The sequence below is a fragment of the Spermophilus citellus genome (assembly GCF_964194105.1).
Source record: "Spermophilus citellus genome assembly, chromosome: 5".
Taxonomy (NCBI): domain Eukaryota; kingdom Metazoa; phylum Chordata; class Mammalia; order Rodentia; family Sciuridae; genus Spermophilus; species Spermophilus citellus.
Genome location: NC_138186.1, coordinates 10,017,118 through 10,032,358, shown reverse-complemented (window position 1 = coordinate 10,032,358; position 15,241 = coordinate 10,017,118). Strand labels below are relative to the sequence as shown.

The following is a 15,241-nucleotide window of genomic DNA, read 5'->3' as shown; positions in this document are numbered from 1 at the left end:
TCTCTTACCTGGCCCCAAATTATAGCCTTATCTCCCCATCCCCAACCCTTACCTTATCACACTACCTAAATTATTGTTCCAGAAATGCAGCCATACACTTCTGGAAATACAAACAGAACTCTCCCCCTTAACCTGGTTTTTAGCCCCAGTACTTAGGACCTTCCAGATACTCTGCCTCCTGCCACTACAATGAGCAGGGACCTCATTTGCTGTCTGGTTGTTCTCAGCCATGTCCTCAGCACCTGGAACAGTGCCTGCCACAAAGTAAACCCTCATAAGTAGTTGACAAATTAACTAAGCAAAGCTTTAAAGATTATCAGGCAATGATCTTCCTTTCCTGCTTTATCTTTGAAATACCCTTTCCCAAATCTATCACAATCTCTCCCTAGTCTTCAAGGCCCAGTTTGGAAACCACTTCCTCTTTAAGCCTTCTGTATATGCATCCAAATTAATCACTCTTTCCTCTGGGCTCACATACCCACTACTTGTACCTTTAATATGCAGTTCATTTTGCTTTATGTTACCACTAGTTTAACGCATCCAGGGGGTAGGGCCTATTTCAGTCAGCTTCACAGCCCGAGGATCTAGCCCAATACATAGACACTGCTTATTAAATAAGCAAAACTGAGCACATGGCCTCTCAAACTTTTTTTAAAGCTTCTATTTAAAAAAGGACACTTCAAGTACTTAATCTTATGTCTGGCACTTAGCAGGAACTCAGGAAATATTTATTTAATCAAGTTAAACACTGATCTTTTTTTCTTCCTTTTTAAGAAGGATAAATTCTAGAAAAGTCATAATTTCAGTCAAAACTTCACCATTTCACCACACTACGGATTACTGGATCCTCTCCTTTGTGCAGGTTTTGATACTATAGGAAGGGAAAAGAGAGAATGAGGCCACTGGGCAGGGATGGAGGCCAGGGGCATAGGGGCTTTGAGGAGGAAACACCTACTGCCTAGTTGCAACAATTAATAAACAGATTTTTAAATTCCTAATCATAAGAATCCAGAGCATTAAAAACAAGAAACAACAGCCTGTTACAGACAGCTGCAACCTTTCAGTAAAGATTTTTCAGGCCCTGAAGAGATTTGCAAAATCTCTTTACATGTCTGAATACCTCAGTCCTGAGACCTTTAGTTATAACTACTCAAGTGACAAAAATCAAAGATTCAAGTAGATCTGAACTATGTGCATCTGTATATTCAGAAGGTTCTCTAAGAGTTTAACACTTCCTCTCCTTCCCCCAAAAAAGGATGTCCTATGTGAACCCTCCAAAGGGGCCCTAGAATTCTGAGCTAAATTAAGGTCACAGTGATGAGAAAGATCTCATGAGGACCAGAACCAAAGCCCTTCAGTTCCAGGGCCTTGTGGCTGGCCCACCATCCACTTAGGGCAGAAAAAATATGATACAATTACAATAGGTTTGTCTCAATGTAGAGATAATTGTCACTGTGAAAAAAAAATTACTAAAAAAGTTTGTGGGCTGGGGTATAACACAGCACTAGACCACTTGCCTAGTGCATGTGAGGCCCTGTGTTGGATCCTCAGTACCACATAACTTAAAAAAAAAAAAAAAAAAAAAAAAACTTAAAACAAAGGTATTGTGTCTATCAATAACTAATACATTAAAAGAAAAAAGTTTGCAAGAGATTGGGTGTTACAGCTCAGCAGTAGGGCATTTGTACAGTATGTTCAAGGGCTCAGGTTCAATCTCCAGAACTGCAAAAATAAATAAGTAAATAATAAAGCCACAAGTTCACAGACAACCTTGAGTCTGGTAGACTATCAGTAATATCTACCCTGTCCTTTAGGAGTCACAATCATAATGTGCATTTTTTTCTAAATCTAAATGAAATACAGAAGTTCAATGTGTTCTTTGAACATGCTTTAACTTCTGTGACATTCTCTTATAAGACTAATAAATAACTGTTATTTAAAGAGTCACTAAAAATGGAGATTTGCCTAGAGTTAGGCTCTGGATATAAGAATATTCAGAAACTGAAAATGAGAAGAGCTGAGTAGATGCTATTCTGATAGCTGAAGAAGCCCACAAAATCACAAGGTCATGTACTGATTGCCTGCAGCACTGTGAAACTGGATGTTTTTAGTTATTTCAGAAGGTAGTTGTCTAATAAACACCTGCTCAGTGTCCAATGTTCCTACAGGAATGCCAGGTCCAATTGGATGGTTTTGGGAGATAATTGCTAAGTCTCTTATCTCTGAATCAAACCCATTAGTGCCTCTATACAACAAACATGTGAACTGGGATTAATCTCATCTTATCAAAGCAAAAATATTCAAATATGTAAAGTAAGCTGATCTTAAGCTAAACATGGAGGAATTTACAAAGATGAATTGTTTCGTTTTGTTTCCTTAGTAAAAATCACGTAGGAAATTGAGGATGTGACAAAGAAAATCTGAGCTGAGAGTTGTGGGTCAACTGTCAGACATCACCTGGATTGAGTTATCTCCCAGTTAATAACAGGCTGATGGCACACACACTGACAATCGGGTGGTTTATCTGTTAAGACTGACCTATACAAAGAGGAAGCCAACAAAGAACCTTCATGGAATGAATCCCTCAAAGGATGTCTAATGCTAAATGGGACCCATACTATGGCATCTTCCAGAAGCCAAGTCAGTTTCCAAGGAGTTTTAACCAGATTCCCTCAGGCCCTCTCCCTAACTAACCCTAAACTTCAGGATCATCCAGCTCTCTCAGGATGGTCTGCACTATGGCAGTCCAGACCATATTACTAAGCAAAAGACTTCTTAAACGAAGGTCTGCATGAATCAGTCCTGAGGCAACCATGACTAGGGAGTTGTAGCAAGTACTAGAAGAAGGACTCCTATGCCCTCTCGAAATTCCCTGAAGCAGTGTTAACAAAAGCTACCCAGGTGGGTTTATCTATGGCCACTCTCATGCGACAAGCAGACCACTTAAGAATTGTTCCCAAAATTTTAAAATTTACACTCTGAAGTTATTTCTTCTAAATTAAGAGGGAGAAAAAAATGCAAGCATGCAACTACACCAATCAACGAATGACTTCCTGTGCATCCCTAACACTCTTAAGAACAACAAAGTATCAAAAATTGCCTTATAAAAGTGGTTAAGTGCTCAAGTATTCGCCAATTTGTTGCTAGTCCACAGGCAATAAAAAGTTCAACATCTTTCCCCTTAGGAATTTAAAACATTCGCCAAGGAGGCCCTCGAATTCAGAACATTCTCCAAATGGCTTTGTAAGGTAAAAGTTACAGACCCTTTCTTTATACAAGGGCCACCTCTTCTAGTGAAAAAGTTAAAATGACTTAAGCACAGATAACAGTCACATAGTGCCTGTTTTACATGTTCATTCATTAATTCTCTCAATGACCCTGCGAGATAAGTGCCATCATAATTTCCATTTTACAGTCGCCAGAGCAGTATAGAAAGAAGCAAGACAGTTGGGTAACTTGCAGAACTTTGGTAACTGGTAGAGCAGGACGAGCGCCCAGGCCGTCCGGAGCCCGCTCTCTCGTTCCCAGGCAGCTGCATAGCGGAATCACCTGGGGGCTTTTTAATAACTCCATCCCCTTTCGCTTTTTATTGGAATCTGGTGCGAGCTGGGCGTGGGGGTGAAAAGTTCCCAGGCGTGTCGCGGCCGTTTGCGGAGCTGTGGGTCTCTGTTCCTAACTCCGCTCCCACTGCAGTCGCCCGCTTCCCTCGCCCGAGTCCCTCGCTGGGCGTGGTGGGGGCGAGGGAAGGGGGTCGGCGAGCCAAACGCGGAGGGCGGCGGCGGGCAGCCCCCGCCCGGGAGCCTGCAGGTGTCTCCGCGCACCGGGGCGGGGGTCGCGGGCGGCGTCCCGGCAGGCGGAAGCGGGGCGGCGCGCTCGCCTCTCACGTGACGCCGCTCGCCGGCCGGGTGAAGGGAGAGGGGAGGTCGCTGGCCGACCGGGGCCGGCCGCCCGGGACCTGCCCCCCCCGGGACCGAAGTTACTTTGCGCCTCTGGAGGCCCGGACGCTGGCGAGTTCCTTACTTTTCTTCGGCCGGGGCGCGGCGGGCAGGCCGGGGCGGGGCGGCGGGCAGACAGGCCGTCACGGCCGCAGCCCCAAGCCAGCCGGCCCGGCGCCCCTGGGTCCCTTTCGGTCACCTACCGTATACCCACCCGGAGGCGAAATCCTGCTGCACGCTCAGCAGCCGCTCGCGCAGGGTCTCCAGCATCGCCACCGCCGCGTCGCCTCCCCTCAGGCCTCGCGCCGTCTCTCTGGCCGCGGACCCCAACCCCGAGCCGCCTCTCAGCGCACCTGTCAACCACACGCCCCGCACTCCCGCGGCTGGCCCCGCCCCCGGCTCGCCCCGCGTCCCCGCGCCGCAGCCCCAGCGCCTTCCGCGTTCCCGCCCCCGCCGGCCTGAGCGCCCTCGCTCCGCCCCCGCCGCGCTCCGGGCCCGCGCAGTCGCAGTGGAGCGCACCGACCAGGCTGCGGAAAAGGGGCGGGCCTTTCTCGCCAGGCCGCCCCCGGGAGCCCGTGCCTCCTCCAGCCCGGGCTCGGCCTTCTAGTTTCTCTGGGTCTGGGGTCTGACTCCCCCCAAGGCTTTGGAACCTCGGGTGGGTTAGGCAACGCTGAGCCTCTGTTTCTTCATCGGTAAAAAGACAATAACTGTCTCGACAGCCTTGCTGACCACCCCATCACGCCAAAAGATCAGTTTTCCCAAGTCTCCAGGGACCCCCTAGTCACCAATACCATTTGCTACTTCTCTGCCTTGATTCTTTCTGGACCGCCTAGTTCTCCTTGCGTGTCTGCATCCCACCCTTCAGTCACATTCTTGACCGGCTAACAAGGTCTCCTTGCTCCTCTCCCTTCCCCTTCACCCTTTCTCCTATTTCAACAGCTGCGTCCCCAGCCTTTCCATCTTCTCCACCTGTGCTCTCTCTCTAGGTTATGATACCCATCACCTCCTGTGATTTTTCTCAAGGCACCAATGAGGCCCACATCTCTGTCTTCAGCCTTGTCCCTCCTCCCTTTAATTTATGCCAGTTGCTTCCTCAACATGCATCTCAGAGCAACATACACAAAATTGAAAATCTCATTGCATGCTTGCCTCTTAATCTGCCCTTTTCCAGTCTTTTCATTTCAGTGAACAGCCCCACCATCAACCAGATTGCTCAAGTTAAGACTCGTGAAATGATCCCTGGTTCTTCTCTTTTTCTCACCGTGCATAACCCATCAGATCCAATCAACAATCTCTTAAGTAATTGTGGGATCTGCTGCCCTTTCTCGATCTTCATTATTATCATCCCAGTCCAACCCCCCCCCCCGCATCTTCTTTCACTAGAAACATTGACAACCCTCCCTGATTATACTCTGTCACCATTCCATATCTGTTATCATCGGCGACACAACAGCCAGAGAGAATTATTTAAAAGACCAAACAGAGCCAGGCACTGTGACACAAACCTATAATTCCAGAGACTTTGGAAGCTGAGTTGGAAGAATCACAAGTTTCAGGCCAGCATGGACAATTTAGCAAGACCTGGTCTTAAAATTTTAAAAAGGCTGGAGGGGAAGCTCTGTGGCAGATGGCTCCTGGGGTTCAATTCCCACTACCATACCAAAAAAAAAAAAAAAAAAAAAAAAAAGGTCGTTTTGGTCATCTGCTTAAAATTCTTCAATTGCTTTCTGTGCATCTGGAGTAAAATTCAAACTCCTTATCCCAGCTTAGAAAGCCTTGAAAATTGAATGCTTTCAGACAACTCTTTCCAAATTAAATACTACTCACCTGTCCTATTCTTGACCCTCAAGCCATAATAGCTTTTTTGTTTGTTTGTTTTTGTTTTGGTACCTTGTGTTCAATCCAACACAAGGCTCTTAACCATAAGCCACATCCCAGCCCTTTATATTTTTTGTTTTGAGGCAGGGCCTCGCTTAGTTGCTGAGGCTGGCTTTGAACTTGAGATCCTCCTGCTTCAGACTTCCAAGCTGCTAGGATTACAGGTGTGGGCCACTGCACCCAGCCCCAAATAGCCTCTGTGTGGGGGAGTGTTCCTTCAAAATTTCAGCTGCATTTCCATCTTAAGGACTTTTTATAACCTTATCTCCTTATGTTCCTTGAGTGAATCCTTCATGACATGTAAGTATCCAGTTAGGTATGTTTTTCATGACCAAATTACCCACCCAGTCAATTCCTATAGCATACCCTGTTTCTTTGTGCACATAGTACATATTAGAAAATGTATGTAATAATTATTTAAGCAATGAAAAGTTGCTAATTAATTTGTTTACTAATTTATTTTAAAAATAGGGCTGGGTAAGGCAGGAAGACAGTCACTTCAGGTACAAGATTTAAGAAAAGGACAAAAAGCTTGATAATCAAAATAAATAGTATTTTAATACAATATTTTTTAAAAATTCAAAATTAGTGGAAAAAACCCGCAATATGCAAAACATCAAAATGTTACATAAGGGACTGAGGTTGTGGCTTAGAGGTAGAGAGCTTGCCTAGCATGTGTGAGGCACTGGGTTTGATCCCTGGCACCACATAAAATAAATAAAATAAAGTTATCATGTCCATCTACAAAATAAAATAAAGCTATCATGTCCATCTACAAAATAAAATAAAGCTATCATGTCCATCTACACTCTCTCTCTCTCTCTCTCTCTCTCTCTCTATATATATATATATATATATATATATATATATATGACATAAAACAAGTTCTGGTAGAGATGGGATTGGAGGAGGTAAGTGAGGTGACTTTGAGGTGACTGTGTATGTCCAGGTCCAAATGTAAACTGCCTCCCTTCTAATAGCCCTGTATCCCCAGCACCTAGAAGAGGGAATGGCATTGTGTGGACGCTAGTAGATACTCAATAAATAGTAATTGTTTTGCTGTAGGAATTAAGATAAAATATTTGGCTTGGGGCTGGGAAACCTCTTCTCCACTCTTGATATTTCCTTCCATGTGGAGAAGGCACCTCTGCTAGTAAAATACTTCCTACCTTTTCTGTGGAGGAGGAGGGGTGTTGATGATTGGTGAGCTAGGAAGTAATCAGCTTAGCACCTCCCACTTTTCTTCTTCCTCCTCCTCCTCTTCTTTTTCTCCTCCTCTTTCTTCTTCTGTACAAATGTGAGAAATGTGCATTCATCCTGCTGCTGTAAGTTCAGGTAGCCACATGACTCAATCTTTTTTGTGACTTGGCGGGCAAGTCTCAATCTAAGGCTTAATATTGGAAGCTCTGCTTGCCCATGAATGAAAGCCATGTGTTTCACCAGCCATATCAGAGGTAAAAGTGATGTTTTATTCTCATTATGCTGACTCTTGTCTTATTTCTGTGTTGGTTCATACAGTAAGGGGTGCTGCTTACTGAATCATCCCCTACCTCCAAAGCAAGTGACCAAGTGATTATATCTGGAGACAGGTGCCTTAGTATCTAGTGTTTGGAAATTATAAATACTAGGAATTATGAAATCTGTTTTATTTCATTCAGTTAAATAACTCCTCTTCCCATAAGCTTGATTCAATTTTCTAAGTTTCATGGATTTCAATATAATACCCAATCTATGAAAAACAACAACAAATTGCCTGTAAGTAAAAAATAGCTTTACTGGTTGCACCTAGACACTTCCATTTTGACTGATTCACTGTTTTTCATAGTCTTTCTTCATTGTTAGTCATTTTATGAGCATTCTTAATCATGTCTAATAAATGCAAAAACAGTGTAAGTTTTTAAAAATGCTGATGAGAAGAGACAATATAAAGAAACAAAAGTGGATCCGAAAAATGAACAGAAGTCAAAATGAAAAGGGGAAAATGATTCCTATTGCAGGAGTTGTTCCTGTTGCAGGAGAAAGATGAAAGACCTGGAGTTGAACATGTGACGTGCTGCGTTGATGAAACACATCTGAAGATGGAAGCTGATGGGCCAAGAAGTCACACACTATCTGGAGTGACATCCTGAACAACAGAGTTGGGAATGAGCATTTGACAGACCTAAATGGAAAGAACAGTGAAAGGTACCTCAGCTCATCTATTTGTGTTCCAAAGTGCATCCCACTATACTAGAATGTAATTGAGCACCCAACCTTATACTTATGCTCACATGAAAAAAGAACAGTACTATGCCATGCCTCAAAAGAGGAAACATTTTTGTCGTTGTTGCTCTGTATGTGGCTCCACATGATCTATTAAAAAAAAAATCAAGGGACCTCATTCATCTAAGAATGTAAGAACCCTACATGATTAATGGAGACCACATCTTGCATTCTTACAAACATACCATTTCCCTTAAAGAAAGTATACCTCAGAGATATAGTAAATCTCTATTGCATAGAATTATCTTCCAGTGGGAGGATCTAATAACATACCAAAACTCTTTAAAAAGAATTAGTAGCAAAACAAAATGATTGAGACAATTATTACCTATTGTGAAGTTAGAGCTTAATACAGAGAAGATGGAAAAGTCCTAATAATTAATCATTATTAATTGAAGCAACTGATAATTATAATTGCAGTTGATAGTTTGCACACCTGGCTGTTCCTTTGAATCACATGGGGAACATTTAAAACACCCATGTGCCTGCTTTACCCCTGAGTTTTGGATTTAACTGGTCTGAGGCAATGATCTACTCATTCTGCACTGTTTGAAAGGTTCCCAGGTGATTCTGATGTGCAGTTGGGCTAGGAACAACTGAGCTAGCCATGAAGACCTGAGCTACCCAGCAGAGAAAAGCAGTTTCTTGCTAGAGTGCCAACTACGGCTTTGGAACCCATAAATCCATCCTTGGTCTCTGAAGTCAAGGCCCTACAGATGCTGCTCCACTTACAATGCAGTTGCAATCTCATTAAACACACTGTGTATGCTGAAGAGTATTGGTCCCCACCTGTGGTTACAGGGCTGACGCGGAGCTGCAGCTCTCTGTCACTGTCCAGCATCAGGGAAAAGGTTCACACTGTGTATTGCTAGCCCAGAAAAAGATCCAAATTCAAAATCTGAGGTATGGTTTCTACTGAATGGCTATTGATTTCACACCATCGTAAAATTGGACCACTGTAAGTCAGAGACTATCTATAGTTTGCCCTCCCCTTTCCCAGCTCATTCATCTGTAAGGTTTGGTGCTCTGGGTCTTTGGACCATCAGCCTGAGTTCCTGAAGCCTCCACACAGCACTTTCTGCTGGTTGACTTTTAAGGCAACCATGAGAGGTGGATGCACAAGATAAAGTAAAGCAAGCCTTGGATAGAAGGCAGAAGACCTCTCTGTCAGATGGCCAGGAGTGCTTTGGGCTATAATGTTACAGATAAAGGACACCTCCACTGACCATTTTCTGAAACCTGCCTGGGGAAGTGACAACTTACTACTGCCAGCTCAAGACATCACATTGAAGACAAGTAGCATTCGTGGGCCAGGGACTGTGCAAGTAGCCCCCAATGGTTTGCCTTACTGACCCCTTGGGGGAGGGAAAATGTCTAAATTTATAGGTACAGCCTACTGTGTTGAGAACCTGGCCTTCACAAGTACAGGTGATGTTATCCTCAGGTGTCAACATCCAAGAACACTTCATATCAGTTTAAGACAGTTGCATATTCCAGAGGTGTTTGTTCATTTTATATCCCTGAAGTGCAAGTAGATAGACTGTTCTGGTACACTTGCCCAGGCAGTTGCTTTACTAACACAAAATCATACAGTAGCTTTATAATGGCAAATCAGTGTCTAGTAAACATCTGTTATAATCTCCACAGATTAGCAACAAGTAACCTATTCCTGGACTGGGTAACAGAAGTTGCACATTATGCCAGCTGGGACTGATGGTTGGATCTGCTCAAAACTCCTGTAACTGCAGCACAAGGATTTCTCTAGGTGGCCTAATTATAAATGAGATGGAATGGTCTTGGATAAAACAAAATTGGACTAAAAACACAATAGCTCTTATGCTTTAACCCAAGCATGTAAACAAATTAATTCTACCTTAATGACCTTAGCGTGCTTGCCGGCAGGTTCTTGCTCTTAGAACTGCTGTTGTAAGATGTGGATGCAGAGTGCCTCAGGAGCCCTATACTGAAGGCCACACAGAGGACATGGGACAGTCTAAGATTGTGATGGTATAAAGGGGCTTCCCAGGTACTGAAGGAGTGGAATTAAACACTGGTCAGTGCCTAGGAGAGCTTGTAGTGAGATAAGAGGGTCTCTAAAGAAGGTGGTAATGAAGGAAATGGCCTCTTCCCGTATCTCTAATCTTTAGCAGAGGATCTAAACAGAGTGATCTTGGTTGTAAAGGAAAGGAATGCACTCAAAAGACATCTGAGGAAATCCAACTGTGCAGTGGCCTGCCACCTATCCTATGTGTTGCCCCTGCTTATGGGTATGCTGTGACCCTCCACTGCTGAGGCCAAGGAGCAAGTAAGGAATAAAGTGTCCAAACCTCTGCAGTGAGTCCTCCATGATCTTTGTTTGGGATCTATAAATAGTATGTTTAGGGTGTTTGCAGCTCTGGGATGGAAGCATGGAGAAATAGGCACCATAAGGTACACGTCAAGAGGGGTGATAGCCAAGAGGTGATTAGCTCTTTTAAATGTGGTGGTGACCACCCAGAGGAAAAGAGACTCATCTTGCTGTTGCTCTGGAGGAAAAAGGGAACAAAGAGGGTGTATGGTTGGGGCCCACCTCAAAAATTAAATCCAGGAACATCAACACAAACTCCTGGACGGTGTGTGTGATTGGTTTGGTGAAGTGTGGGCACATGGCTTTTGGCAAGCTGCCTTGTGATGTGAAGGCTGAAGATCCTCCAGGAGGGAGCTAGGGCACTGCATTCCTCACAGACCAGCAGGACCCTAGGGAGAGGGGATAGAGAAGACCAAGAGCCACCAGAGCCAGGGAGAGATGGACCATGCCCATGTCAGGCCCCCACACCAAGCACTCTGCCTACTGGAAGGTCTACATGCCCCTGGCGGGGATCCCACTGGAGACACTCAGAGTAAGATGGGAAGAAGACTCTCCTTCATAAGAACAAGGCTTCCTAGTGAGTCTGAATCAGAGACATGGGTGGATGGGAGTCGAAACCTGACTCTGAAGGTGAAGAAGAAAAGGAAGGAGGTTCCGACTAGGGAATCTGTCCAGCCTGTTGGGTGGACCCGAATGCCTTTCTCCTCATTTAGTCACAGACAGTTGGTCACCCTCTGGTCCTTACCAACCTCACTGACTAAAACTCAGAGGTTTATGGCACTGCAGGAGGACACCTGGCATTCTGAGTCACCTATCTAGCATGGGGAATTGGACCAGGACATCATACAGAGCTTCACAAAGCTTAACCCATAGAAACGAAATTCCTGGAGCATCCTGCTCCGCAAAACGGTCCCAACATCCCAATGGACTTACGGCCAGTTAATTTTCTCTGGAAAGGATTTTCAGAAGTATTTGGTCATGCTTCAAGGGGCTGTGAACATTTAACTAGGAGAAGCATATGGCAGTGTCCAAATGGCGGGCACAGCAAGTCTGCTTGGAGCAGGCTGTCTTCTAGGCAGAATCATTTGTGTGGTCTCTTGTAGTCACGCAGATATGTGCCAACAGCCAGCAGATATGTGCAAACATCCAAACAGTTCTGGAGGAAGGGTGCAATAGAACCTTCTAGCAGGCGGATCTTAAAGGTTGTGGTGAAAAAGTGGGAAATCTGCACAAGTTCCATGGAGCCTCTTGGAAGGGCAAAGAGACTCTAGTTCCTTCCCTTTTCAAGTTAACCAACACAAAACATCTCAGAAGGGTCTGGGTAGTCTCATGGAGGTCAGCTGACTAAGGAAACCCAAGGGGAATCTCATCCTGGTGGAAAGAGGAAAGGTGAGGTAAGATAGGAAAGCTTTGTATAAGTCACCTGAGCCCAGGGTACAACTTAAGTTCTATTAGGGAAGGGCCACCTTAAAAATAATGAAAGTGAGGTGGGAAGTGTGTGTGTGTGTGTGTGTGTGTGTACAGAGATGATCTCATTGGGTGCATAAGACAATTTTAGCATGAAACAACCAACAACTACTGCTACTCTAGTAGTTATCCTCTTGCTACAAGGAGGCACATCTGAATTTTGATTCTAGCCAAAGGAAAGCATGACGGTTTGGGGGATTATTATGGGAGAAGAGCCCCTAAGGAGGAGGAAAGCCATTCATTGATATAGGTGAGTTGAAGATTAACCTGAATAACAATTTTATCCCCCAAGCTGCTGAAGCAGGGTGGCATCCTGGAGGTTCTTCTGGAAGGAGTGCTGAGTCAGAACCCCGATCCTGTCCTCGGGTGCCTTGGCCTGCACTGCTAGAGGGTGCAGTCTGGGAAATATGGGTCAATGAATAGTTTCTCTTTTTAAAATGCTTTGTCTATTCACAGGGAACCATAAACCATGCTGTCTTCATCTTTTAATATAAATCATTGCCCTGAATGTTGGTATGTCTTATTACATTTTCACTATTGCAGCTATAAAACAAATTGGATCTGGGAGCCTGTGCCACAGGCCAAATGGAATTCAGCCAAGGATCAAGTCCAGCCTTCACAATGCTCCCATTTTTCCTCTTCCCTGTCATTCTTTTATATTCTTTTTTGCATCCTGGGTAAGTGCATTTTGCCTAAACCCGACGATGTGTTTTGAGTGAGAAGACAGTTTCCACTAACTCTATTTCAAGGCCATCACTAAATTTAACCTGTGGTGTAAAGTCTCAAGTTCTTTGCCCTAAAAATAGCTAATGGGAATGGAAGTGAGGATTAGTGTCAAGCTGTGGTTTCAGGTATGAGAAATCCGCGGAGGGCAAATGCCCACCAATTCCCCGTGATGGTCCCCTGCTTCGGCTTCACAGCCACTCTGCGGGGACTGCATCCCACATCACAGCTCTTCCTAATCACATGAAACCATATCAACATTTGTGCCACAGGAAAACCTCAGTGAAGCATTTACTACCCTTCACACTTTTTAAGACAATTGTCCAGTTTTCTTTTGGAAATATAACCTGATGCATTTTTTTGTGGGAAATTATTTTGGGAAATGAATACAAATATTAATTATATACATCCTGCCAACAGACCCAATGCAATGTGCGTTAATGACTTCTAGTAGAAATGCAAAGCTTCAATGGCTTAATGCTAAATATATCCTGTTGAGCTGAAACCTTAAGTTACAGCAAAAAAATAGCACTTCAAATTCTTTTTCTTTCTTTTTTTAATTGAAACACACACACACACACACACACACACACACACATTTGCACAGATTATTTGAAAAAAAAAACAGAAAGTAGTGAGTATCAATGTAATTCCTTACAAAGGCATCCAGTAGCTCTTATAATTGAGACTTAATGAGATCAAAGGAGAGTGGATTTAAATTTTTTTAGTTTACTGCTACCTATTGACATTTTAGTTCCATGCCTTCTATTTTGCCCAGCAGTAAAATTTTAAGTTATTCATTTCCAGATAGGATGTGAAGGGCACAGTTATTAGGAATGAACTTTAGCTTATGTGTTCATTTGACTAGAATAAATGACTGGGGAATTCCACTGTCATCAGCCACATACCCATTACAATGTACAACCTTAACTATGTCATGTCACTTAAGCAGGAACAAACTTTATTTTTGAAACTGCCACCAATGCCCCGTATGCTCCCGGGAAAAATTGCCAACCGACGCACGCGGTGTTCTCCCCATCCCAAGAGGAAGTTCCTCCTCCGGAATTCCCTCCTACCACACTTCCCCACCAATGGGAACTCTCCAGGAGTCCCGTAGCAGGCCGAGGTGAACAACAGGAGTCTAATATCCATATGAATGCAAATCTTAACATAATCATATCATCTCAATAGCTTGCTGGCATCACCTTTCAACCAAAAATGCCATGCATCATATTACTTGGCTGTGGCTCCTAGCTTCGTCACTGTAACACCAGATGGTGATCCATATACCTTTGTTCTCTTGAGTCTGGAGGTTGACCTTTGAGAAACTGTCATGCTTTTTAGCAGCACCAAGTTTCTTTTTCTTATCCCAGGCACACAATATAATGATGTAATTTAGCCAGTTTCACTCCCCTGTACTTCCCCTTTTTCTTCCCTCCTCCCTCCCTCCAGTCCCTTTCCTCTATTTTAACAATTTCCCTTTAATTTTCATGAACCTCCTACCCCTTGTTTTCCTTTTTCCTCTCTATTTTCCAAATATGAATGAAACCCTTGGCTTTCTCAGTTTGCTTATTTTGCTTAACATATGTTCTCAAGTTCCATTAATTTTCCTGCAGATGATGTGATTTCATTCTTCCTTATGGTGGGATAAAACTCTTTTGTGTATATAGACCACATTTTCTTGATTCATTCATCTGTTGATGGACACTCAAGTTGGTTCCATAGTTTGTCTATTGTGAATTTTGTGCTGCTGTAAATATGCATATGCTGACTCAGGAGGCTGAGGCAGGAGGATGGCAAGTTCAAAGCCAGCCTCAGCAACGGTGAGGTGCTAAGCAACTCAGTGAGACCCTGTCTCTAAATAAAACACAAAATAGGGCTGAGGATATGGCTCAGTGGTTGAATGCCCCTGAATTCAATCCCTGATACCCTCCCCACAAAAAAACAAAGCAAAACATGGGTATGCATGTATTATATAGTATGCTATTTTTAATTCTTTAGGATAAATACTAGGTAGTGGTATAGTTGGGTCAGATGATGGTTCCTAGGCTTTTTGTTGTTCTTGTTGGTTTTAGATATACATGACAGTAGAGTGTATTTTGACATATTATACATACATGGAGTATAACTTATTCTAATTAGGATTCCATTCTTGTGGTTATACCCAAACTCCACAAGTGATGTGGGGTTTTACTGATGGTGTATTCATATATGAACATTCCTAGTTTTTTGAGGAACTTCCATACTGATTTCCATAGTGTTGTACTAATTTACAATCTCATTGACAGTATAAAAGTGTTCTTTTTTTCTCCAAATCCTCTCCAGCATTTATTATTGTTTGTATACTTGGTGGTAACTGGAGATGAAATCTCAGTGTAGTTTTGATTTTCATTTCCTCAATAGCTAACAATGTTGCACATTCTTTCATATATTTGTTGGATGTGTGTATTTATTCTTTTGAGAAATGTCTGTTTTGTTCATTTGCCCCTGTATTGATGATTTGTTGGGTTTTTTTATTCTGAAGGTTTTTGAGTTCTTTATATAATCTGAATACTAATCATCTATCTGAAGAGTAGCTACCAAAGATTTTCTTTCATTCTGTGGATTCTCTCTTCATATTCCTAATTAT

The 15,241-nt window shown here is 43.3% G+C and overlaps 1 protein-coding gene across 2 annotated transcripts in view; it reads right to left on the bottom strand.

Annotated features, from left to right (window-relative positions):
- Nucleotides 1-4,398, bottom strand: part of DTNBP1 (dystrobrevin binding protein 1) — a 131,006-nt gene extending 126,608 nt beyond the window's left edge. The window contains exon 1 of one of the 2 annotated variants that reach the window (XM_081294279.1): nucleotides 4,150-4,398. In XM_081294279.1, coding sequence (XP_081150405.1) covers nucleotides 4,150-4,205 — 56 coding nt within the window. In that variant the 5' untranslated portion in view covers nucleotides 4,206-4,398. The remainder of the gene's footprint in view (nucleotides 1-4,149) is intronic. The other variant, XM_081294280.1, reaches the window with a different exon arrangement.
- Nucleotides 4,399-15,241: the final 10,843 nt, after the last annotated feature.